Genomic DNA, 24,424 nt, shown 5'->3' with positions numbered 1-24,424 from the left:
GGAGGACTTGGCCTGCATCTCTTGAACACAGAGTGACTCAAAGGGCTTGCTGGCTTGCCTCCTAATTTGAAGTCTCTGGGACATAAAAATCTTCCAACTTACCTACATCTCCACCCGGACTCTGCCATCTGTGAGTCAGACCTGCCACTTAGCGCCACCTCTGTTGTGGGGATCAGAACTGGTGTATCTCCACCTTTGCGTGGCTCGGAATGGATGCAACTTTGTCGTTGTATGGACTGGACCCGGCACATCACCTTTGGAATCAGTGCATTACCCTCACAACTGACTCATCCTCTGCTATAGGAGCAGATCCAACACATCGCATTTTGGACCAGCACAATGCTGAGTTTGCGTGGAAAAAACTGACGCAACTCCTTTTGTTGCGGGATCAGAACCAACATATCGCCTCGGTTTCACCCCACATCCCCCTCGACATTGATGCAAACCAGGATAAAGGTACTCTTCATCAGTTTATTCTTTAAGAATTCATACCTCTAGTTCTACTTATTGGATTTTTGTTGTTTTGGTCATGTTTTATTTATTAAATCAAGTTCCTTTTTTCTAACCTGGTTGGGAATCTTTTTGTGTGGTCTTTTCACTGTTTTACTGTTTGATGTGTTGCACAAATACTTCTCACATTGCCACAAAGTTAAGCCTGACTGCTCTGTTCCAAGCTACAAGAGGGTAAGCAAGGGTTAATTTAGGTTTGCCTTATAATTACCCTGACTAGGATTGTGGTTGCTACATGACTTGGGTTCATATCATAGTCAACCAACAACCTAATTTCCAACAACCGGGCTACATCACTAAAGATCACAAATACTTGCAGGGATGCTTTCATAGCACCCCACACCATATCAATTGAACCAGAGCTCTTATTGAGTTTGGAAAAGTTCTCAATTTCCATTTTATGTGACCTAAGCCAATTCTCATTTTTTAAGTAACACTTATTAAATATCCATCTCCAATTTCTGGTGCTCAACTCCTTGGAAGCAATTTCTAACTCCACTGCAGAATGATCAGAAAAACCATTAGGTAACATATTCAAACTCTTAAACCCCACTATGGAGGAAGTTAGAAAGTAATCTACATGAGCTGCTGTTTTATATATAGTTGAAAAACAAGTATATTTCCTTTTAGAAGAATTAGCTGTCAGCCAGGGATCAATCTGACCCAATATTTTCTGATATTCCCCAAGAGTCTTCACAGTTTTAGGCTTTGGCTGTACATTTTTATTTGAAGACGTATCAAGGGTTGGCTGTTGGAGGAAGTTGAAGTCACCTCCAATAATCAGTCCTCCAAAAACTGTTGCTAATGATAAGAGCAGTTTATTAAATGGGGCAGGGTTATCCTCCACCAGAGAATACACATTAACTAATGCTACTCATGTTAAATTGATCAAGCAGTCCACCTTATACCCCTGTCCTTCCGTATCTGACTACCACCTATGAACTTGCACTATGACGTACTTACTAATGTAAAGTGCTACTCCTCTGTGTTCTGCACCCATGTAAGAGAACATTTTAAAGCCTGCCCTTGTTTTAAACATATCAAACTTGGGCGACCTGCTAGGAGGAATATGAGTTTCATGAAATAAATCACTGTAGGCTTATGACTTTTTATCCAATTTTTGACCAATTGTTTTTTCCTGGCATTATTCAACCCATTAACATTACACGAAAACACCTTCATCTTTCTTCTTTCTCAAAAAAAAGAAAAAAAATCCCTGCAGCACCAACCAATCAAAATTCCGTGCCCACAAACATCCATTCCTCGGTCGATCTACAAAAACATGAGTTGACTCATTACACATACACTCCTTTCTATCATATGGAAAAATTTGCAAATCTTTAGAGCTACACAACTAGTCTGTAGTATACCCAAAGTGCTAAGTTTAAAGTGAAATAGTATAAGCCTCCACTGCCGATTCATAACATACATAAAATATATAAATTGTATAATTCTTCCTAAAAACTCACCCAAAAATACATTCCTTATTGAAGTGCATTCCATATTTCTTATTAAAGTGCATTACCTATACCAGCATCTAAAACTCTGGCTGGAATTGTTCCATAACTATCCTAGAAGCACCTAGCCAACCTTGCCTAACCTGAGAACTCTCCAAATGAACCATCTATGAGGAATTCATAATAAAACCTAATAAAACCTTAACACTGTACCACCTTTTTCTCAATGACCCCACACCCTCCATAGTTTTCACCCAACTCCCCACTTGGTTGTTTCAGGAGTTCTGCCATTATTCCCACCCAAGCACACCTTCCCTAGCCTGTAGGTGACAAACACCATAATTGGGTGTTGTTTCTCTCAGACCTAGTCAGCCCCCTCTCCTTCACCCTCCCCATCCAGCTAATCTGGCCAGTTTGTGTGGCACAGAATATACAACAGTTAAACAAAATCAGTCCCATATATCTATGTAAAACCCCCATTTTATCTATGATAGGAATGATTGTGCTTCAGCGTGGTTGCCAAGCAACATACAACTCCGCTTGTCAGCTCGACGGGGAAAGCATTCACGCAGCCGAGCACGGATGAAGCAGAGAGGCATGGGGTAAGCGGCTCTATGAGCCAGGCGAGCCAGGCGAGGCCTAGGGCTGTGGCAAAACAACACGGGGGGGGAGTGGAGGCTGAGGAACTATCAGGGGGCTCAGAGAACGTAGGCAGCACTGGAAATACCGAGATGATGGACGCCTTGCTACAGGTCAAAGCGGGGATCACTAATTCTTTACTGACATCTCCTTACAAAGAGGGGGGGAAGAAATCACCCAGAAGTCGTTCTGCAGACGCCCGCCCTAAAAATACTGATAAAAGGGGGACAGGCTCCCCGGAGGGAGATCGTTTTTTCTCAGTAAATGAAGACTCTGAGACCAATATCTCTAGCGACGCTAGCTCACACGGGGACTCTGATACCGAATCCTCCTCAGACGAGCAAAGTACTCGTAAAAAAAAAAATGTGTCTAAATTAGGACTACAAATCTCCCCGGTGAATACGAGTAAGAAATTACTATGGGACTATTCAGCTACCTCAAGTTTGTACCAGGAAGATGTCCAGGGGGAGGATGGAGGGCCATCACAGCAAACGCCAGTGGATTTGATACTCACTACCCTGAGACAGATGCAAGGGGAGGCAAGGGCAGTCAGCCGGAGGGCCAGACAAGATAACAAAAAGATACAATCTTCACTTAAAAAAATAAATAAGATGTACGAGGAGGTTGCAGACAGAGTGGCACAGGTTGAAGAAAGGACTGGGAAGCTAGAAGATGACATGGCTGTTTGGCGGTCTTCCAAATCCACTCATGAGAAAGCAGTAGAGGATATGCAGTGGAAGCTGGAAGACTTTGAAAACCGTCAACGTCGCAACAATGTTAGACTTTTGGGTTTAGCTGAAGGGGTGGAGGGGCAGGACCCAAGAGGGTTTGTAGTTAATTTGCTTAAAGGGGCTTTTTCAGAGGCCCACTGGCAATGGGAGTTGGAGGTCCAACGGGCTCACTGATTCCCTCTTGTACAAAGGAAAAAAGGGCCCACTGGACAAGGGACTCTGCCCAGGGCTTTGTTAGTGTACATAGGGAATTATCTACTCAGACAGAAGATAATTGACAAGGCCAGACCAGACTCGAAAAAATCCTTCAATGGCTCTACATTCTTTGCGAGACCCGACTTCTGCCACGTGACGGTAGAGAGGAGATGGAAGCACAGACAGTTAATCTCTCCTTTTCAAAAGATGGGCTCAGAAGCATACCTACTCTTCCCGGCTAGGTTGAAAGTAATTACAAAAGGCCATGTAAGAATGTTTTTTTCAGAAATCAAGGCAAATCAATTCTTAGAAGAACTAAAATATCAAAAGGGAGGTTAGTTGGGCAAGAGACAATTGACCCGTAAGGTTGAGGAAGGGGGACCAATAAGGAATACTAGTATATGTAGCTATTTGGATCTCTAGCACTGAGGGAGGCGACAACTACAGCTCACAGGCAGCCACACATAGGTCATTGCTGACCTATTTGCCTGTACAAGGGGGGGAGGGTAGGGTGGGGAGCTTGGGGGGCACGGGTGGCTTGGGAAGCGGGAGGTGGGTTAGGGGGGGTGTGGGGGGGGGCGGGAATGGTCAAGCAGTGGGTACATTTAGATTAGTCCAGCACAATAAAATGTACAGTAATACTAACTTCATGTTCAACTGGCAGCATGTTTGCGACCGCATGATCATAGTTTTTTTTTAGCTACAAACTCTGGAAGTATTTAAAATCAGGACACCTCTTCTTAAATATGGCCTGTAGAATCGCTACAATGAATGTATGCGGACTTAATGACCCTAATAAAAGACTTAGAGTTGCTGCTTTACTAAAAGCACTCCGTTTAGATCTGGTGTGCCTCCAGGAGACTCACATAGAAGGTTCAAGAGGGTACATACTCAACCAGCTTGGTTTTTCACTCTTGGTTCAATCCAAGCAAGGGACAAAAACAAGAGGGGTGGCAATATTAGGGAGAACTGGGGTTGGGACTGTGGGAAGGAAACAGGAAGACCAGTGGGGGCGATGGGTTATAATGGAGATAACCATCAAGGGAGCACGGTTTACGTTAGTTAGCATTTACGGCTCGACAGAGGATGACCCTGACGTTTTCCAATACTTAGATGTTGAGTTGGCATTATGGCCAGAGCCAATTATCTGCTGTGGCGACTTCAATATCCATGATTATAACAGTTCATTCTTGAAGCCAGGCGGACAATACAATGGGAGGAAGAAAAAGACATATAGGGCTCTCTCAGATATGGCTCAACACAACTCCCTGGATGATCCGCGGATTGCATTACACCCATATATTGATGGCAGTACATTTTATTCAGCCCCTCACAAGGTCTTAGTTAGGTTGGATTATTTTTTAATTACCAGGTCCTTGATGCAGGGATCACAGATAGATAGATATCCCCGTGCTGTCTCTGACCATAACCCACTGGTCTTAACAGTCACAATAGGGAAACAGCAAAATAGTGTTTCCCAATGGACATTTGAAAGAAAATTATTAAAAGATGAAGTTTACCGGGGGTTTATGGAAGCTTGGATTAGAGATTACTGGGATATTAACAGGGGATCAGCGCCTCCAGGGGTGGTTTGGGATTCTTTTAAGGCCGGGGTTAGGGGCGAGACTTTGAGTTTCGTCTTAGCAAGGAATAAAAAGGAGAGACGCAGGGCTGAAGAAGCCTTAAATAATCGAAGGAGGAAGAAATGCTAGCCCTTGCTATACAGTACCACCGCTCAGTAGAACAACATTTGTTAAAAATTGCTGTACTTAGAGCTCAGGTTTCAGAATCTATTTCCAGGAAGGCTGCGGAAAATTTTCTCACTAGGAAAGAAAATGCATATGAATTGAGCGAGAGGGTAGGTCATATTTTAGCTGTTCGAACTAGGCAGAGGTTAGCATTTACAGATATAAAGGAGATTACTAACAGTCAATGTAATACCGTTACGGAATCAGAGGAAGTGAGGGATGTTTTCAGGCAATTTTATGCAGATTTGTATACTTCGGATCCTGGAGATTGGACAAAGGATATAGAGAGATATCTGGAAGACACTCCTTCCCCCTCGTTAGCAGTGGAAGACAAAGAGATGTTAGAAGCCCCATTTCAAGGGGAAGAAGTTATGACAGCCCTCTTTATGTTACCATCAGGAAAGGCAGCCGGACCGGATCAGATACCGGTGGAATTTTATAAAACCTTTCAAAGGGTACTTGAAAAAGACATGCTTGATATTATGGTGCAAGCTCAGAAAGGAGAGGCTATCCCCGAGTCGTGGGGAGGAGAAGATATTATAGTGATCCTAAAAAAAGGGAAGCCCCCGACACTCCCAGGCTCATACAGGCCAACCACACTAATGAATTCTGACGTTAAAGTGTATTCTAAAATGCTGGCAACCAGACTGGCCGCTATCGTTGAAACTCTGGTAAGCCCGGTACAGCACGGCTTTGTCCCAGGGAAGGGAACTACGCTACATGTCAGACAGGTTATTACAGCGTTTGACGCAGCGGGTACCCTAGGAGACCCGATGGCAGCCTTTTTTTTAGACGCAGAGAAGGCGTTCGATCGGGTCTCCTGGGGCTACTTGTGGCTGGTCTTGAAGTGGTTTGGTATAGGAACGGGATATATGGTGGCTATTCAAACTCTATATAAAGGTCCGACAGCAAAAGTAAGAGTCAATAGGGGATCCTCGCACCCAGTTAAGATCACTAGGGGGACTAGGCAGGGGTGCCCTCTGTCCCCCCTTCTTTTTGCTCTATATATAGACCCCCTACTAAGAAGGATAGAAGCTAACCATAATATCCCTCCTTTGAAGTTTAATTCTGTCGAGGTTAAAACCCTGGCGTACGCTGACGACGTGGCCATTCTGACATCTAACCCTGCGTTGGCTATAACAGAGGTGGAGGCAGTGACACAAATGTTTGGTCAAGTATCAGGATATAAACTGAATAGATCGAAGACCCAAATAGTGGAGAATAGATACTCTAACTGTCAGGACCCTAGGGTGGTTAATTCAGCAGTATATCTTGGGGTAATAATTACAGCAGACTTAGAGAAGTTGGTAGAGGGAAATATGACCCCACTTCTAAGTAGGGTAAAAGTAGATTTGGAGAGGTTGAATAATTTGCATTTGTCCCTGGTCGGCTGTACTAACGTTATTAAAATGCTAATTCTACCTAGATTCTTGTATTTTTTTAGGACTATCCCCTTATTTTTTTTAACTAAGTTGTTTAATTCGCTGGAGACAATACTAAACAGATTTATTTGGGCTCAAGGGAAGACACGGAGGGCCTATAGGTTTATTTCTCTTCCTAGAGAAAGGGGTGGGTGGGGTGCACCGGATTTTAGATTATATTATTGGGCTACAACACTACAATATATCCAGGGGTTGATAGGAGGGGGTGGAACTGACAGAAGATTTATTCTAGATTCCACCAAAATTTATGCTATTGAATTAGGGGAGGAGGCAGAAAATTGCTTCTTGAACTGTATTGACTATGTGTATTATAAAAGAACGAAGTTCAAGACTCTTAGCGCGGCGATTAAAGTATGGAAAGCCTTCCTAAAGAATGCTGGGTTGGGAAGATTTAATAGATATACTAAGTTATATATGAACAGGTCCTTCCCTCCTGCAATATTTGCAGATAGGATAATGGCGGGCTGGGTTAACAAGGGAATAACTCAGATTGGAGATATTATCGACTCCAACGGCGTCCTGCAGTTCACAGATCTAATAAACAAATTTGGTATTGAGAGGCAAGGCTTTTTTAAGTATCTTCCAGTAAGAAGCTTTTTGAAGAATAAAAAAGGGGGACCAGCAGGGTTTACATCGGAGGAAATCTTAGACAAAATTAGGCTGCTGGGGGACTGCACAATTAGCAGTTTCTATAAAAGTCTTACTAAGAGGAAAACGGACGACATTGAGAAATTTAGTAAGAAATGGGCTGTTACTCTCAGTGGTGAAGAGCACTGGTTTCAAGACTCATTGGATCTGGGTTATACAGTTCTCTGCTCGGCCCCCCTGCAATCACAACATTATAAGACTTTATACTCTTTATATTTTATGCCTGCCAGAATTCTCAAATGGGGGGGCAGTACAGGGACTCAGTGTTCTCGCTGCAATTTGGTAGGAGCGGACATTGTACATGTTTTCGCTTCCTGCCCCCAACTGTACACTTTAATAAGAGACATTGAGGCGTTTATAATTAGATCTTTAGGCATACAAACTACACTTACGCCACTGTGGATTCTTTTGGGGATCAGCCCGGATTCTGACATACCGCAGAGGGAATTTATGTTTATGGCCATGGCAGTCTATAGACTTACGATAGCTAGGGCCTGGTTGGATAAGAATCCCCCAGGATGGCATACATGGCTGGCTAATCTTCTGGCAGTATATAATTTAGAAAAGCCTATATATGAAAGGAAGGGAAAGAGAAAGAGACAGCTTGGGATTAAAATATGGGAACCTGTTGCTAGGTGGAAGGCAGGCTATACTCAATGTCAGTAGCTAAATTGTTTATATTACATGCTCAAATATAGCACTGTGGGTATTTGATTTATTGACAATTTGTAAATACTAATTCTCATTTTTTGTTATAACTGTAAAGATTAAGTATTGTATTATATAGTTGCTGCTTTAGAACTTTATGAAGTTGACGAAATGTATGATGATAAAATGTATTATATGTGCTAAATGGGAAAATAATAAAGAGATTTAAAAAAAAACAAAAAAGGAATGATTGTGCTTCAGACAGCTGAGAAAAGACATGGAAATGTCCCTTGAAGAATACTTTAAGTTTGGCCATTTAAATGAAGGCTGCCAGGGCACCAAAAGATTGAAACAAAGTGATAATGTTCTTAAACTCTCTTTGCCGCCGTGCTGTATCAGTTATCATATCAGAAAATATTCTAAAAAGGAATTCATATTGCACTGAAAAAGTCTTTTACTTAATTTCTTTTTCCAGTGCCTTCTTCTTAATCCTGTATTCAGAGAAGTTAACAAAAATAGTACAAGTATATTTTCCATTACATGGAATTTGAAAAGACCCTCTATAAGCCCAAATTATAGTCAAGTCCTGCAGGGATTCAGGTAGGACAAATGATTGAATCAATGAATCTACAAATGCAATAATGTCCGTACTGTCCTTGTTCCCTTCGGGCACCCCAGTGATTCTCAGATTTCATCACTTGGTATGCTTATTTAATGCCAGCTTAATGTCTCTCAAGGTGCTTGAGGCACTTGGGGCATTTATTAAATCCCTTACCTCTTTCGATAGGTGGCACTAAGGCACTGGTGGAGGGAGGCACAGTACCAACAAACTCTCCCATCCTCCTCTTCACCGCCAGTATACCAGTATACCAGCTCCTCAAAGCAGGTTCTATTTCTGCTGTCTAGCTCGGCCGCTCTGGAGTATGCTCACCTTCTCAAGTCACCCCACAGCATTTTTCTCGCGTTCTTTCCTTTGAGGGAGGGGGAGTCTTGATCTTCTGTTGTTGTGTCATCGTCAAGGTCCAGTCGCAGTCACTGAACGCAGCCTGCAGGACTCCAATAGCCTGCGCTTGGCACTTACCTCAGCTGCTTCAACATCATCCATCATATCATATCGCCATACCGCCTAATACCAAAGAGTGAAGTGAGAGTGGCCTGTGGGGCCGGAACTGATGAGACGCTACTTGGGTGATGTAGCATCCATGTCCCACACAGCAGAGTATAGATTTCAAAAGTTGCAGTCAATCTAATAGGATTTGTGAATCCCATATTTCTTGAACCTTATATTCTGGTTGACTTCTCACCATGCGTGGTGGTGGTCGTCAAGCTAGTTGATGATATGGAGCAGAAATTTTAAAATATCATAGTTGAAACTTGACTGATAATGTGTGAACAGGAAGAAAATGAGAAAATAACCAAAACTTATCAGCAGGAGTATATCAAGATTTAGATTTTTCAGTTTATTCTTTCATTTTACCTTAGAATAGCCTAGACTTTCTTAAACCAATTGTCTTTATTTCTTCATATGAGGTATATAATTGTAAACCACTTTAATGACAGCTCAGCAATGCAAAATGAAAAATCTTGAATCATTAGTGCCCATAATGCGTTGCATTTTTATAAGAGAAAACAGCTACTGTCAAAATAGAGCCCAGTTATTGTGGTTGGCATTGCCATAACAATGAAGATATCGTTGCAAACAACTTCTTGTTTGCTCTACTTGCTCATTAGACAGGAAATGATACCCAGAAGAAAGAGATTGTTCAAGTCTGAGGAACATATTCACAAGGCCCTATCGCCACAGGAACGTCACTTTTTTTAACGTTCCTGTGGCGATAGGACCAGCGCCCTATTCTCAAGGCAGCATTAAACTACTTAAAGTGGCTTAACGCTGCCTTGAGAATAGGGCCCCTTTCACGCTAAACTTAGCGTGAAAGGGGGCGTGCAGCGGGTTTCGCGGTGTGTGTACCACCGCAACACTCATTGAGTTTGACCCTACCGCCTATTATCAAGGGGATGCGATATTAGGAGGTAGCGCCAAACTTAAGACTTAGAAAAATCAGGCCTTAAGGTGGCTAAACGAGGAGAAAACCTTTATTTCTCCTTGTTTTTGCTTTTCCCATGTGTGCTGCATGTAGCAGCACACATGGAAAAAGCAAACTGGCATTTTCGGTTTGTTAATGCACAGGAAGGGATACCTTCCTGTTCATTAACACACCTCCCTGCTCGCAAACACCCTTGCGCTCTGGTGCAAGGGTGCCTGTTTTGGTGATAAATCATGAGATTCATCGCCTTCGATGTGGGTAACGCCAGTCTGCAGCGCATTCTTGTGAATAGGGTGCAGACAGGCGTTTCCGAAGTGGCGGTGAGAGCCGTTAAGCCAAGCAGGCTGACGCCTCTCACCGCCACTTCATTGTTAATATCCTCCTGAGTGCTTTGCAAAGAGCGCTACAAAAGCTTGAAAGCTATAGTGTTTCTCTCTCAGAAATTATTGCATGTGATACAGATGAAAATGTCTGTAAAAACATTGAGCAATTTATTCAGCGCAAAGTAGCTTAGACTAAGGAAAGGGAAAAATAGGATTTTTTTTAAAAGTCCATTATATCTGAACTTTTAAACTGGATGTGTTGTGTTTTATTTGTAATTTTAAGGGGATTTGTAATGATGATTTCCTTATTGCATCATTGTATCTTATATGGTTGTGATTACATCCGAATAAAATATTTATTATCTAAAAGATTTATAATGTATTTTTAATTATAAACATACATTAACGATCCATCTGAGAAGCTTATTTTTACAGTACATATCAGTGACTTCCTAAGCGCATCTCCCCCTTCTATAGCTCGCTTATGTGATTTGACAGATTGTGATCAAGTTGTTTTCCTTCTCATTTGCAGGCAGTGACAGGGAAGAGAAAATTATAACATTTTGCAAAGTAAATATACAAAGTTAAGCAAAAAAATCTGAACTTATTTTCAACAATCACATTTCTAGTGTAGAATAAATAGAAATGAAATCTTACCGCTGAGGAAATTATAAATGATTGGATTCGCTGCACTGTTAGCGTACACGAGCCAGTGAGAAAAAGTAAACCAAGCATACACTGTTTCTCTGTCATTTGTATGGGCAAACATTCCGAAGACTCTGGTGAGAGAAACACATCAAAATAACACATTAAAATGAAGTATTATATAAAATTAGTATTCAATACAGAATAACTTGGCACAATGTGCCTTATCATGTTTGTAGATCAGAAAAACTATCCATTAAAGTTATGAGTCTTATGCTACCTTATTATAGAAACTTTTCTTTATAAACCAGGGGTCAAACTACTAAACACATAGGGCCTTATTTATGAGGCCTTGTGACAGTTTTGTGCTTCCGATGCGTCACTTTTTGTGACGCATCGGCGGCGTAAAATATACCTCCTGTTGTGACCTATGTACAAAGGGACGCATGCAGATGCGTCACTTTGTAAACCCCTGCGCTACATTATACCTGCTTCACTGCACCACTTCTCGGGTGCAAATGCGTCAATATCTTACGCCTGCCTCACAGCAGGCATAAGACTGAAGCAGGCCCTTTCACATGGACACATTGCTGGAGTTGCTTTTGTGACACGCTCCAGCAATGCGTCACATTTGCACCTACAGATACGTCAGAAATACTGACGTAACTGTAACTCCTTGCGACATGATGCGTCATACAGTAAATATGACGCATCCATCATGTTGCAAGGAAGGCACACTGAGAAGTGACGCATCGCTGCTTTCACACAGCGATGCATCACTTCTCATAAATGAGGCCCATAGGGCCTTATTTATGAGCCCTTGTGCCACTTTTGCGCCGCCGTTGCGTCACTTTTTGTGACACACCAGCAGGGTAAAAAATGCGCCATGTTGCGTCATATTTACAAAGTGACGCATCTAGGTAGATGCGTCACTTTGTAAACCCCTGCGCCACATTATACCTGAGCCAGGTATGATGTATGCAGGGTGGGCGTTCTGACGCAAGTAAGCCTCCTAGAAGTGACGCAGTGAAATCTATGAGATTTCACTGCGTCACTTCTAGGACACAAATGCATCAATATCTTACTCCTGCCTCACAGCAGGCGCAAGTCTGACTCAGGCAGCTTTGAAATTAGACTTGCCCATGTGAAATGGCCCATTGATGGAGTTGTGTCACTTTTGTGACACACTCCAGCAATGCCTCATTTTTGCACCTATAAATATGTAAAAAATACTGACGTATCTGTAACTCCTTGCAACATGATGTGTCATACTGTAAATATGACGCATCCAGCATGTCGCAAGGAGGGCGCAATGAAAAGTGACGTATCGCTGTTTTCACGCAGCGATGCGTCACTTTTCATAAATGAGGCCCATAGGATCTCGCAAGGGACCTGGTCAAAGACCTGTAGTCCTACTAATGTGCGGCTTCTGACTTCATGAAAGTGATACATTACATAATTGACTTTTAACAAAACCATAATGACTTTTTACAAAATCATGGTGAAAAGAATTGTTACGCTCAATAAGAAAGAAAACAAGTTAGGAAGACGCATTTCTACTAAAGACTCCAAAATCATGAAGTGGAAGTATCATCGCATCACACACTGTACAGTTGATCTATCTTCATCCAATACAGTTCCAACATCCTAAATAGCTATTAAACAGGCCTAACAGTTGTATTTGTATAATTCTCATTAAATAAAGTGTTTAATATGTAAAAGAAAAATGCAGAGGTCCAAATAATCCTAAGGAGCACGTTGCACAGCTGTCACATGAAGCTTGAAGACTCGTGTTGCCAATTAACTGGGGCGATGCCACCATCTGCAACCACTGGCACAAATTACCACTGCAGAAATCCCATCTTGCACCTGAAAGGTATTAAAGCAGGGTCTCTTGCATTAGACGCTTTTGAAGAAAGTCATGTATTTCAATAAGAAGACTTATGATCGTTCTCTAAGGTTAAATGGTAAAAACATATAATTGTATTCCAAACACCATAAGACAAGTGGTATATTTTAATTAATCAAAATAGCATTTAGCTAAGTCAAGTAGAAACTATAATTAACTACATTTATCAGAGGGAGTGGGAGAAAAGAGAGATTGTTGAGTTTCAGCCAATCCACGTGAAAAGTAGTGTATATAACGCCGAGCAGAACTTGCATCACATTATTTTTCTATTAAGACTCTATAATTTAAAAATAAGAAACTTTAGCTGCATGTATGACTGAAAATGGTGATGCACTGTCAGTTCTCAGTATGGAAATACAGCTAGAACTTCAATCCAGTGGCTGCTGGTGAAGTTTAAGAGAGGTGAGGCTGTGCAAGGGGCACCTGATAATTATTCAACTGAAAGATGAAAATCAACCTTTGAGAAGTGCCCTCCTCTGTGAAGCAACTATGACACCGTATTTGGGGGCATATTAACAAGGGCTTTAAAAGCCAAAGAAGCGGAGATAAAATATCGCCCTATTAACAACAGGGTGCTAACATGCAAAATCGCATGTTAGCACCCTTTTTCACTACGCTTCCCTTTGCATCTCTAATGAGATGCAAAGTAAGCGTTCCAGAGCAAAATAATAGGAGAAATGTCGCTAAGCGACATTTCTCCTATTATCAAGCTTCACGCTAACCCTGTTAGAGACAAAAAAAGCAGCGCTAACCACGGTTAACACTGCTTTTTTACGTCTGCTAATTTTCAGATTTAGCCATGTAATCCAAAGGGAGGTGGATTACATGGCTAAATCCACCATGGGCTATCATCAAGTATATCCCTATCCTTGTAGTTTTATCGCTGCATTACCAGCGATAACCTCCCAAAATGTCGCTATCGTTGGATTTTTTATCGCCTAGGCGGTTAGCGTTGTTAATAACGCGATAACCAGGCGATATTTTCCAGCAATAGCGGGCGTTAAAAAAATTAACGCTAAGCGCCCTTAGCGTTAATTTTCCCTGTTCCTTGTTAATATGCCCCTTAGTAACTTTTGATCTGTTTGACATAGAACCATTTTTTTGGTTAGAATCTGCAAATTTTACAGCAGATGGTAGACTGTGTGGCAAATGGAGTAAATCAATATTTTTACGAAAACACACCAAGGCCACAAAATCACATAATTCCAGTGGCCCTGCTAAGGCATCTTCCCACCTCTCCCAAAATAAGGCACAGGGAAAATAATGGCTTCTGCCTGCCCCTGACTAACCATCCCCATCCACACTAACCTGAATGATTTGTGAAACCCCCAACCCTTAAAAAAGATGAGGATGTCACAGTCTGACCCTCCAAAGTCCATTGGGGTAAAGCAACTCTTTCCCATTCCATTGTCCCCTAGCCCCAGGAATGTTGTTTAAACCATCAACAAGCCACATCACGAGTCCTTTACTATCACTGAGAAAGAGATCTCTTAGCCTTTAATTCAGTAACCAAGAGTCGGCTATCTAGCCTTGTACCAAGAAGGACAGCAGGTGTAATGTGTTCCTTCCCCCTTCAAATCAAGACAACTATGACTTCACAAGAACGAGGACGAAGGCTGTTGTTCAAGCCTGGCGTAACCAGTCAAACTGCTCATATTAAAAGAGGAACCACTTCCTGACCCACACCCATGCCCCATGAACGCTGTGTCCACAGAAAATGTGGCCCAGTGAAGGCACACCGAATAGGAATTTTCACCATTAGAGGTTGCTTGTGCACCCAAACTCAGCACAGTTCACTACAGCTGAAGTACACAGAGAGGTTGTAATGTGCACTATCTCAAATGGTGTCAGGGATGGCTAGGGTTAAAACTCAGACCTTTCTCCAGTGCACATAACCTGCTGCACCCTGCACTGAGTTCTGATCGCACTCCACCAGCTATATAGGAAAGCATCGACCATCCATAGGGTGTCCAGTCATAAATGTACCAACGACCTTCACCACCCTACCCCTGAAATCTGAAAAATTAGCTGAAGAGTTTGACACATGTCAGAGTCACTCAAGTCATGCCACTGCCTTGTGACATGACTGAATTGGTTCCACCTCGTCAAGCCTTTAGATTTCCTGGGTCATTCATCGTCTGGTTATCTTACATTTGAGCTGTGAGAGGTGTATTTTAAAAATGTTTAAGTAAAACATCAACAAAGATTGCCCCACCCCAGATACTGCAGGCCAGAGGCATACACCTCTCTCACCCCACCCCATCTTCGGTGGCTGGAGACCATGGGAACCCTGAGAAACTGACATTCCTGCAGCTTCAGTGCCACTCACACATGATAATCCCTCACTTCGACAAACACACACCCAGGCTTTGGGGCACTTGGATATTATCACATCTTTTTGAAACATACCTACAGAGACATTCATATTCCTCAACATACATACATGGATAACAGACACATACATTCAGATGTACAGAAATCTGTTCATAAATATGCACATTCACTTGAGGTGATTTTCCCTTACTCTTTCTTCATTTAAGCTGTTGAGATAACTCAGTGGGTTGCATTCCTCCTGCTGCAGAACACTTTGTGTAACTTGCATTGTGATGTCTTTTCGTGGCCACCAGTCAAGAAGCAGAGTCTTCCACACCTCCGGCTCATTAGGCTGTCTTGAATTTCCAGCCAGGATATCTGTCCTTGATGGCCACGTAGTCACCCACGCACAGCAAGGATGACTGAGCCCCCGCAAGAAACTCACCTTTTGGTTGGTAGCCTTTTGGTTGGTAGCTTTCCTCCTGGCCTGGGTGACCTCATTGTCAAACTCTGCTGGGAGCCAAACAGGATCTACTGGGATACAGTAATTCAGGGGCTTTCGGAACAAAAGATGAGACAGGTCACAGTGAGTGGAGTTGTGTGGGGTCTGCCAGTAGGCATTAAGAAATTGATGGAGGCAGCTTTTGGCGTCTTCTCCCTTTTCGGCCCCTATCTGCAGTATTTTGTTGAGGGTCTGCCTGAAACGTTTCACCTCGCCATTGGCCTGGGGCCCCTGAGGTGTGATCTTTCAGTGCCGGATGGCAAGAGACACCAGATAGTCTTGGAATTCTCGACCCTGGAATGGGTGCCCATTGTCTGACCTGATCTTGTCTGGGAGGCCTAGCTGTGCAAATGTTTTCTCGAGTACTGCCTTGACTTGGGGAAAAGCAGTGGGCGAGATGACCTCCACCACAGGAAACTTGGAATGCAAGTCCATCATGACTATGGTGATGCTGCCATCGGGGAAGCATCCAAAGTCACTGCTAACTTTCGACCATGGTTTGCGACCGGGTCCTTCAGTGGGGACTGGTGCTGGTGCCGGACCTCCTACTGTGATCGTGCATGAGTGGCATTGGCAAACGGCCTCATCTTCCAAGGCATCCATCCCTGGGAACCACACTTTGCTGCAGACATGGGCCTTGGTCTTTGCCGCTCCCTGGTGCTCGATATGGGCAACATCAATGACTCAATTCCGCAGGTACATTGGGCCCACGATTACCTGACCTCGCAGCACCACTCTATGATTGACTTCACTGAGCTCCTTGCAGATTATCCACAGTTGCTGCCTCATGAATTGAACCTCTATGGTCAGTGACCGGGAGCTGTCTAGAAAATGCTGCCACTTCCTGTGTGTCAAAGCCTCTTTAACCTTCGCCACGTTCTCGTCTTGTTCGGTCGCTGCTCCGATTGGGTAATCATCTTGACAAACTCTTCCATGTTCTTCTCTACAGGGCTGCTGTGTAGCCACCAGAACAGGGGGGTATGGCAGGTAGTCGACTGGGTTACTGGCACCAGGGCGAAAAACAACATCAAACCAGTAGGCTTGGAGCTGCACCGCCCACCTTTTTGTCCTGGGGGTGCTAGGAGCATGGTCCCAGTGAAAAGGAGAATTAGTGGATTGTGGTGTGTCACGGTGCTGAACTTGTGGCCATAGAGATAGAGGTGGAAGTGCTGGCAGGCCCAATTGATGGCAAGAGCCTCCCTCACGATTTGGGCATATTTCATTTCTGTCTCTGAAAGAGCTTGGCTTGCATATGCCACAGTTGACCAGACTTTGTATGCGTTTTCCTGCAAAAGTAGGGCTCTGAGGACAACCGGGCTCTCATCCATGATCAACCTTGTTTGCCTCCCTCGGTGGAAGTAGGCCATGGTGGTCTTGTCCATCAGAGCATCTTTGATGGCATGAAAGGCAAGCTACATTCCAGTGAGAGATCTCAGGGGCTCTGACAGGAAGGGGAGGTTTGGTAAGAAACAACAACAGTATGTAGGCATCCCTAGAAAGCTGCGGAGCTCCGTTGGGGTAGAGGGGACCTGCACAGTCTGGATTGCAATAGCTTTCTTCGGGTCTACTTGGAGACCATCATATGAAAATACGTATCTGAAGAAATCAATAGATTTGTGGTAAAATTACAGTGGTTGTGTCGGGGAGAACATAATTGCGTTGCACGAATTGGAGTAAAACAAAGACGGTTGCTTAATACGTAATAAATAAATAAATTCAACAATGAAAACATTTGCATTGATTAAGTAATGGCACAAATATTCAATACCGTTGGAACACAGAGACGAAATACACTGATTAGTATATGCTTGCAACAAATTATTATTTTATATGAGTCAATTTCTCTATTTTTACAAAAAGTCAATTCAATGGGCTGTCAAAATAAAACACACTAGACAAGTGACATGGGGTAAAGTGACATTGAGTGCTCAGTGCTTGAGGTGCAGTGATTATATACAACAGTGACGTTAATATACAGATATGTACAGAAGGAGAAAGGATTGTAATGTTGGGCAGAGCAAAAATATATATATACAATGTCTCTGGTAGAATGCATAGTTGCTTATTAATTTAGAACCAGAGGCTTGGTGACACTGAACCATATGTGATCGTCGACGTTTCGACCCTGACAAGGCGTTATTAATGAGTCATGGTGGGTCTTCTCGAGGACAGAAAAGGGGGGGTATTGGACAGCCCAACGAGTGGGAGGTCTCCCTTAGGCATCCCTCGATGTGTGGAGGCCATGGGAAGATCTGCGCATGTCAGGAAAACCCAAGGAGTACCTTGGAGCAGTTCCTTACCTTTTTCCTGTATTTCTGCCTTGGGTGGCAGACTCCAGTCGTCCAGGCGTACCGCAGCACATGGCCACAGGGGCCGCCGGATTAGATGTGCGCTCTTCCAGGAGGGAGAAGCGATCCTGGAGCAAGTGTTAGCCACCGCCCGAGCGAGGTAGGGCATGGCCGCACCTTGCAGCGAGCAGGCAGCTTGTGGGTGGGAGCCGGGCTGTCTTTCGGGGACTGGATGATGCAATGCTGTGGGCATACGTAGGCCAACCAATGTGGGGGCGTGACATGCCAGCTGGGAAGCACCAGAGTCCTCTGAGGAGAGCACAATTGCCAGAAGTGTATAGAGGGGCTGAGCATGGGAGTGCCGAGGACACCATCCCAGGTATGTGGAGTCCTCTTGAGTCTGCAGTCAATGCAGGCCGTGTTGCTGGACAGCCAGGACATGGCTGTCACGGAGCAGGTAGGTACCGACCTTATTGCCCATGTGGAAGGCAGAGTAGTGTCTGGCCCACATGCACAGCAGGGACTAGCAATGCGCTGCACACAAACACACACCACACAGTTGTATGTTGCATGGATAAAGACCCCGAGCATAAAAAAACACACTAGTGGAAAATCTATACCTACGACAAAATTCATCACCACTTTGGAGGTTGAATCTTTGCAGGACATACTGCTGTAAACTAAGAGCACGGGTTTACTATTAATTGTATCTACATTTCCTGATATTATGTACAGCGCACAAAAAAAAAAGTGACCAAGCCTAATAACTCTGAGGGCTTGAAAAGGATACGCTGGAGTTTAGACTAGCCTTCGACTAAGTGAGAGGCAGGCAGATTCTATGCAATATTCGCTCCTCTTTCACAAAGACTAACACAGTTTACTTTTTTTACTGACTGCTTATTAAAAAAAGTCTTGTTTGGGGACAGTTCAGCTACCATAACACTTTACAGCCAAAACTCCAGAAGTTGGCCTTTAATGTGTATTGCGATTACTCTCTTCCACCAGCTGCGGTGTATGTTTTGTTTTTACTTTGTTTAATTACTTACCTAGTCCATGCACATGAAAACAGGGTTGGAACTGTAGGACTGGACACCATCTGGATGGACGCTAGGCTCTTTTGTGGAGCTCCACAAACATGCCACCTACAGGGCTCACTTTAACTCCACTGCAGATGAAATGGTGTCCCTCAATCCCATACTAAATTCAGCATGGGAATCATACACCTCAAGTCTGCAGAGAGATTCTTCAAAACTACTGATGATAAACTGTGCAGGATTTATTTTTTGTCTGCCTGCCTTCAGCCTCTACCCCACCCTTCCCCAACTTATTACAGGATGGGGACACACCCCACCCTGTGACAAATTGGGAAAGTGTGGTGACAATGCTCTCCACTCCCTGATTGAAATGGAACCCCTGTGCTACAGGGCTTCAGCCTGAAACGCCTAGGGCAAACTTTAGCTCCATGTTGTTAGAGGGTGGATATCATTCCTTGAGGCTATGTCTTTGCCGTACTGAGTACCTCACAGGCCTCAGGGCTGTAAAATCATCAGTCCACAAAATAGTCACTTTGGCTGGATTAGAGGGTCAGGTGTTAGGAATGTGGAGGCAGGCTGAAACATGACTGGGGTGAGTGCAGCAGCCCCGCCCTCCAGCCACCAGGATTGAATGTGGACAGGTACAATGTTTAAAAAACAAAAACACTGTAGGAGCTTCAAATATGATTTTAGTTTGACCTGACCTGTCCTAGGTGGGGGAGATATAGGGGGCAGAGCCTGGACGCCCTTAAACAGAAACAACCCCTGCTGCAATCTTAATATCACTGTTATTAGGTAAATAAAGAGCAAATAACTTAAACAAAACACAGCATTTCAATTGTTTTTATGCCTCTGTCTATAACTATTTCTTGTTGCTGCTCCTTAACTATTTGCTTTTCCTTCAATATATTGTAGAATTGCACCAATTTCCATTACAGCGAAGGCGTCGCTCTCACTTTTCCAATAAACATAGCACCCATTTGCTAGCCATCATGACACAATGCTTACCTGTTTTAGCTTCTCCTCATGAAGGTCAGTATTCTGCCTCCTTTTGCAGGCGTAAGCCCTATAATCTTTTGCTGTGAACATGGTGCGATGGGCACTGTGCCACCACCACCTTCCTGCAATACTCTAAGCGCTTAATTGCTCCACAATAACTCAGGCACATTCTGTTGCCACCTTAGGCCATCTTATAAGTATCAGTTACAGCACTTTGATAACCTCCAATCGGATCCTTCTGATAACTATGCTAGAAAGGCTTCTTCATCTCCACCCCACCACTGTCCAGGGGCTAAGACATAAAACTCGTCACTGACTCCTCCAAAAAAAAAAAACAACTGGAGGCTTCTCTTGAACTCCCCTCAACACATCTCATCTCTGTTTCACAGTTCTCATTAGAAGACAACTTTACTTATTTACCTCCTCCACCCCTAATCCTGGTATCCCCTAACCTTTAGTCACACACTGTGGTAAAATGCCTGCCAGAACTTCCCATACTGGTAACTCCATGATCGCAACAATTATTTCAAGAAGTGTGAGCACTTTAATCCCAAATCCCTTCCTGCAAACATGCTTCACAAGCTAACACCCCGGATCCCACTGAGCCCTCCCCGCCAGGGAAGTACTATAATGGAGACATGATAGCAAGTACCTAGTTTACTCTACCAAAGTGAGCAGTGAAGAGGTGGAAATTGATGTAGATATAGACACAGACTACTCTGATGAATTGTTTTTGCCCTCCCCATCATGGACTAACTCACCATGGATTTCCTTCACTTCCTGTATCCTCTAATGAATTCATAAGTGACTCAATGCCCCTTAATTTCTGAATGGCCAGCTTTTGTCTTGGTTTGGCTAGTGTCTGGCACATTGGAAGAAGAGTGCTGCCTTTTGCGTGTGGCTTCCGACCTTTTCGAGGACCCATGGCATGACGCCAGAGTCAAGAAGACCTAGCTCTCAAAGTGGACCTGTTGTTTTGTAAGTGTGTGGAAGATGCCTCTCCACATGACCTAGTTAACTTCCTTGCCTCTTTTTATTTAGGAAGGACCTTATCTACAAAACCATTAACATATTTTGCTCATTGGTTTCTACAACACTCTCACTAGGTGGGTTCAGTGACTGCTATCTGAAATGGGCATTGACATTTACAGGTTGGGCGCTCATTCTGCTCATGGAATCATGGTCTCCAAAGCATCCCTTTTCTGGTGTGGTCTAGACAGTATCTTAAAAGCTGCAGATGGTTTCGACACTTCTAACTTTCAGACCTTCTTCTTGAACCAATACAGCATGCAGCATATGCTTTGCTTTCTGTGCTTTGAAAATGTCATGTAATATTGCTTTCTTATGCCCACCAGAAAAAATGACTTTTCTAGCTTGCAGCAAGGAAGCCTGTATTTCATTAAAGACAAGGAAGTGGGAATTGTGAGCCCTCACTTTGTACTCAGTTTAACAGATGGTTTATTCGTTTAATTCAAATATTTAATGTTTACCTGCTGTTTACCTGAAATGCACTTTATACAATTTATCTTTTATTTTGAGTGACTTCATGCTTCCTCTACTTTGCCAGTTCCTTGAAGTTTCCTCTCTTGGTCATCGTTTGAATTCCTCTGCACCTTTTATTTGGTTGCCTGCCTTCTTCATACACCGCTGTTGCTGTAGTTTAAGATTTGAATGTTTTCAAAGTTGAATACTCCAATTTAATTGTAAATGTATTTGTCTTCATAATCCCAAAAAGATGAATGGACTTTAGTTGGTATGTGAGCAGTAACATCATAATACTCTTTTTGTTGATGCAGTTGTTGATTATTGCGGGGACTACCAATTAACTTTGTAATGCCCTCTTCTTTGTTTTTAATACAATGTATATTTTCATAATACAAGTAAGGAAAATCCTTAATTTACCCTCTATGAATGGAAGAACCAATGGCACCCAAACCAGTATCCCTCTACTCCAATTGAATGCAGATGCCTACCCCTCCCTGCCCCCACTCCATGCCAGGCTGACTTGCAGAGCCACAGATCTTGAATTCTTCCAAACCATACTCTGCCTGTACATTCAGGCCCCAAGTTCTGTGAATTGTGCACTAATGTAATACTTGGGACTTCTGCAAAATGTTAACTCCCGCTAAATTATTACAGCCCTTCAAATTTACATTACGACCAGACCGCCACTTTTTCACCCCAAGGCATAGGCTGCTGGGGACCCACAAATGTCTGCAGTCACAAGGAAGTCTCTAATAAAACACATATCTATCCTTGAATATCAAAGGTCAGAAAGGCATTGTATCTTTCTGAAGATACATCATATGTGTTCCTAGATAATGCTTGGATGATCTCTTAAAAACTCAGTTTAAGCTGCGGATTAGTAATATTTTCTAATCTCTTCATATTGTTCTGGTTTGATGCACAGCCATCCTCCATTCTATAAAGCGAGATGATTATAAAACTATCAGAAGGAGCAGCTGCACTTACAAACACAGCTGTATACACATTAGAAACTATGATCCTTTCAATTCTGTAAGGCCTCATGGAAGTTTACAGGGCAAGGGGTAGGGATACAAACCCACATGAGGGAACATGAATTTACAGATCTACACAGCCTTGGCTGTGTGCAGACTCCACTGCTTTACTTGCTCTTCTGTGCTTTGCTCATTTTGGCCATGTGAACAGATATGTGTTCTGACACCAGTGAATAGTAACAATTACAGGTTGAAGTTCTCACTGATGCATTTTAATATTAGCATGGACCACTGTATCGCATGGTAACATTTGAAACCTCAATGGCATTACCTTCCCTCTTTTCTACCTCACTTCACCCCTTGACCTGCATTGTTTACCTACCTTTTACCTCATTTCTACAGATCACTTCACTTTTTAAATTCTCTCCCTTCCCTTTCACTCTTCTTCTTCTGATTCTCTCCATTCTATATTCCTTTCTACCCATCCTCATTTGTCTCCTTTTTTTCTTCTTTTCATCCCTTGCCGCTCTTGCCATTCCCTTCTCTTGCCTTTCCCATGTTAGCCTTCTCCTTCCCCTCCCAAAAGCTCTGTTTCCCATCTCCATTCACAAACTCACAGCCTTTCTCTTTCCATGCCTTTCATGTTCATCAATTCCCCTTTCTTAATTGTTCTACCTCCTTTTCTCTCCCTCTATGCATATCTCTCACTTTGCAGCTGTGCTCCACTTCTCCTGCCTGTTCTTCCTTCAACTTCCTCCCTTTCTATCCCTTTACCTTCACTCCCTATGCTAATTGTTTCACCACTTCCCTTCCCTTTATTTTACTTCCCATTTACCACCCTGCATATATGCTCTTTTATTCTTAATTTGAAAGGACAACTCAGGCAGAAAAGGTCAATCCCAGCATTTCTCTGCCCATCCACTCTACTGCTGCTTTCCTCTATGCTGCAGTGACTTTGGAGCCAGGTCCCACCTGCACGGTGACCTGAGTTCAGACATGGCTAGTGGGCCACAACCTATCTCTCCACCATCTCTTAAACTGAGTTCCCTCACCCTCTCCTCACTCATCAATAAGCCAGACTCATACAATGATTATAACAGCAGTGGCAATTCTGGTGCCCGTTGTGCTGCCCACATCATTGAGCAGTACACAAGAAGGTGAGCAGTTGTGTTCAGTTAGTGCAATGCAGTTCAGTAATGCTTATTCAAAGGTGTACCCAATATGAATATTTAGTACCTCTTACACCTATCCTCAGGGTCTTCCCAAAATAATAAATGTATAGATGAAAGCTCATGTAGGCCTTCAATGAAAAGAAAGCAATAATTAGTACTGTAGACAGTAAAGCAAGCTCTGTTACTAGTACTGCACATAGGGCATGTACCAGTGCTTAATGTGTAACAGAATTACTGCCAGGGCCCTCATCAGGTGTCCAGTGCAGCTTGCACAACCCATTGCCCCTGCAAGCGCTGCCAATGACAGTAACAACACAACTACTAACCACAACATTACAAAAAGTGTGACAACAAAGACTATTCCAGGCCACCAAAGCTATAAGAATGGCTTGGACAGCAGGAATTAGTCATTTGTAATGTGTATTGAAATAATTACTAACTCTTGTTGTGCTCATCTTTAAATTAAGCAAACAGCAAAACCTTGTGGCACACTGTCATAAGTGCAGGTGTTGACAATTATGTACCAGTTCCGAGCATCAGAAACCGCAGGCTCAAATTAAACACTGGTCTGTACAACTTGCAGGTATGCAAACCCCATGACCCTCACAGCACAAAAGACTGAATAGAGCAAACAGAAATATGGGATTTCTAATCAATGCAATAAGGGCGTTTATGCCAGACAGGTAAATAGTGATAAAGAGTGAGAATGCCCTTCAC

At 43.1% G+C, this 24,424-nt stretch overlaps 1 protein-coding gene across 1 annotated transcript in view; it reads right to left on the bottom strand.

The window, feature by feature from the left end:
• Positions 1–24,424, bottom strand: part of HCRTR2 (hypocretin receptor 2) — a 1,486,247-nt gene that overhangs the window by 41,520 nt on the left and 1,420,303 nt on the right. Inside the window, exon 6 of the mRNA XM_085609189.1 lies at positions 11,044–11,165. Within this exon, the coding sequence (XP_085465315.1) occupies positions 11,044–11,165 (122 nt within the window). The remainder of the gene's footprint in view (positions 1–11,043; positions 11,166–24,424) is intronic.

The sequence above is a fragment of the Triturus cristatus genome, chromosome 6 (assembly GCF_964204655.1).
Source record: "Triturus cristatus chromosome 6, aTriCri1.1, whole genome shotgun sequence".
NCBI lineage: Eukaryota > Metazoa > Chordata > Amphibia > Caudata > Salamandridae > Triturus > Triturus cristatus.
This window is presented reverse-complemented; position numbering and strand designations above follow the sequence as displayed.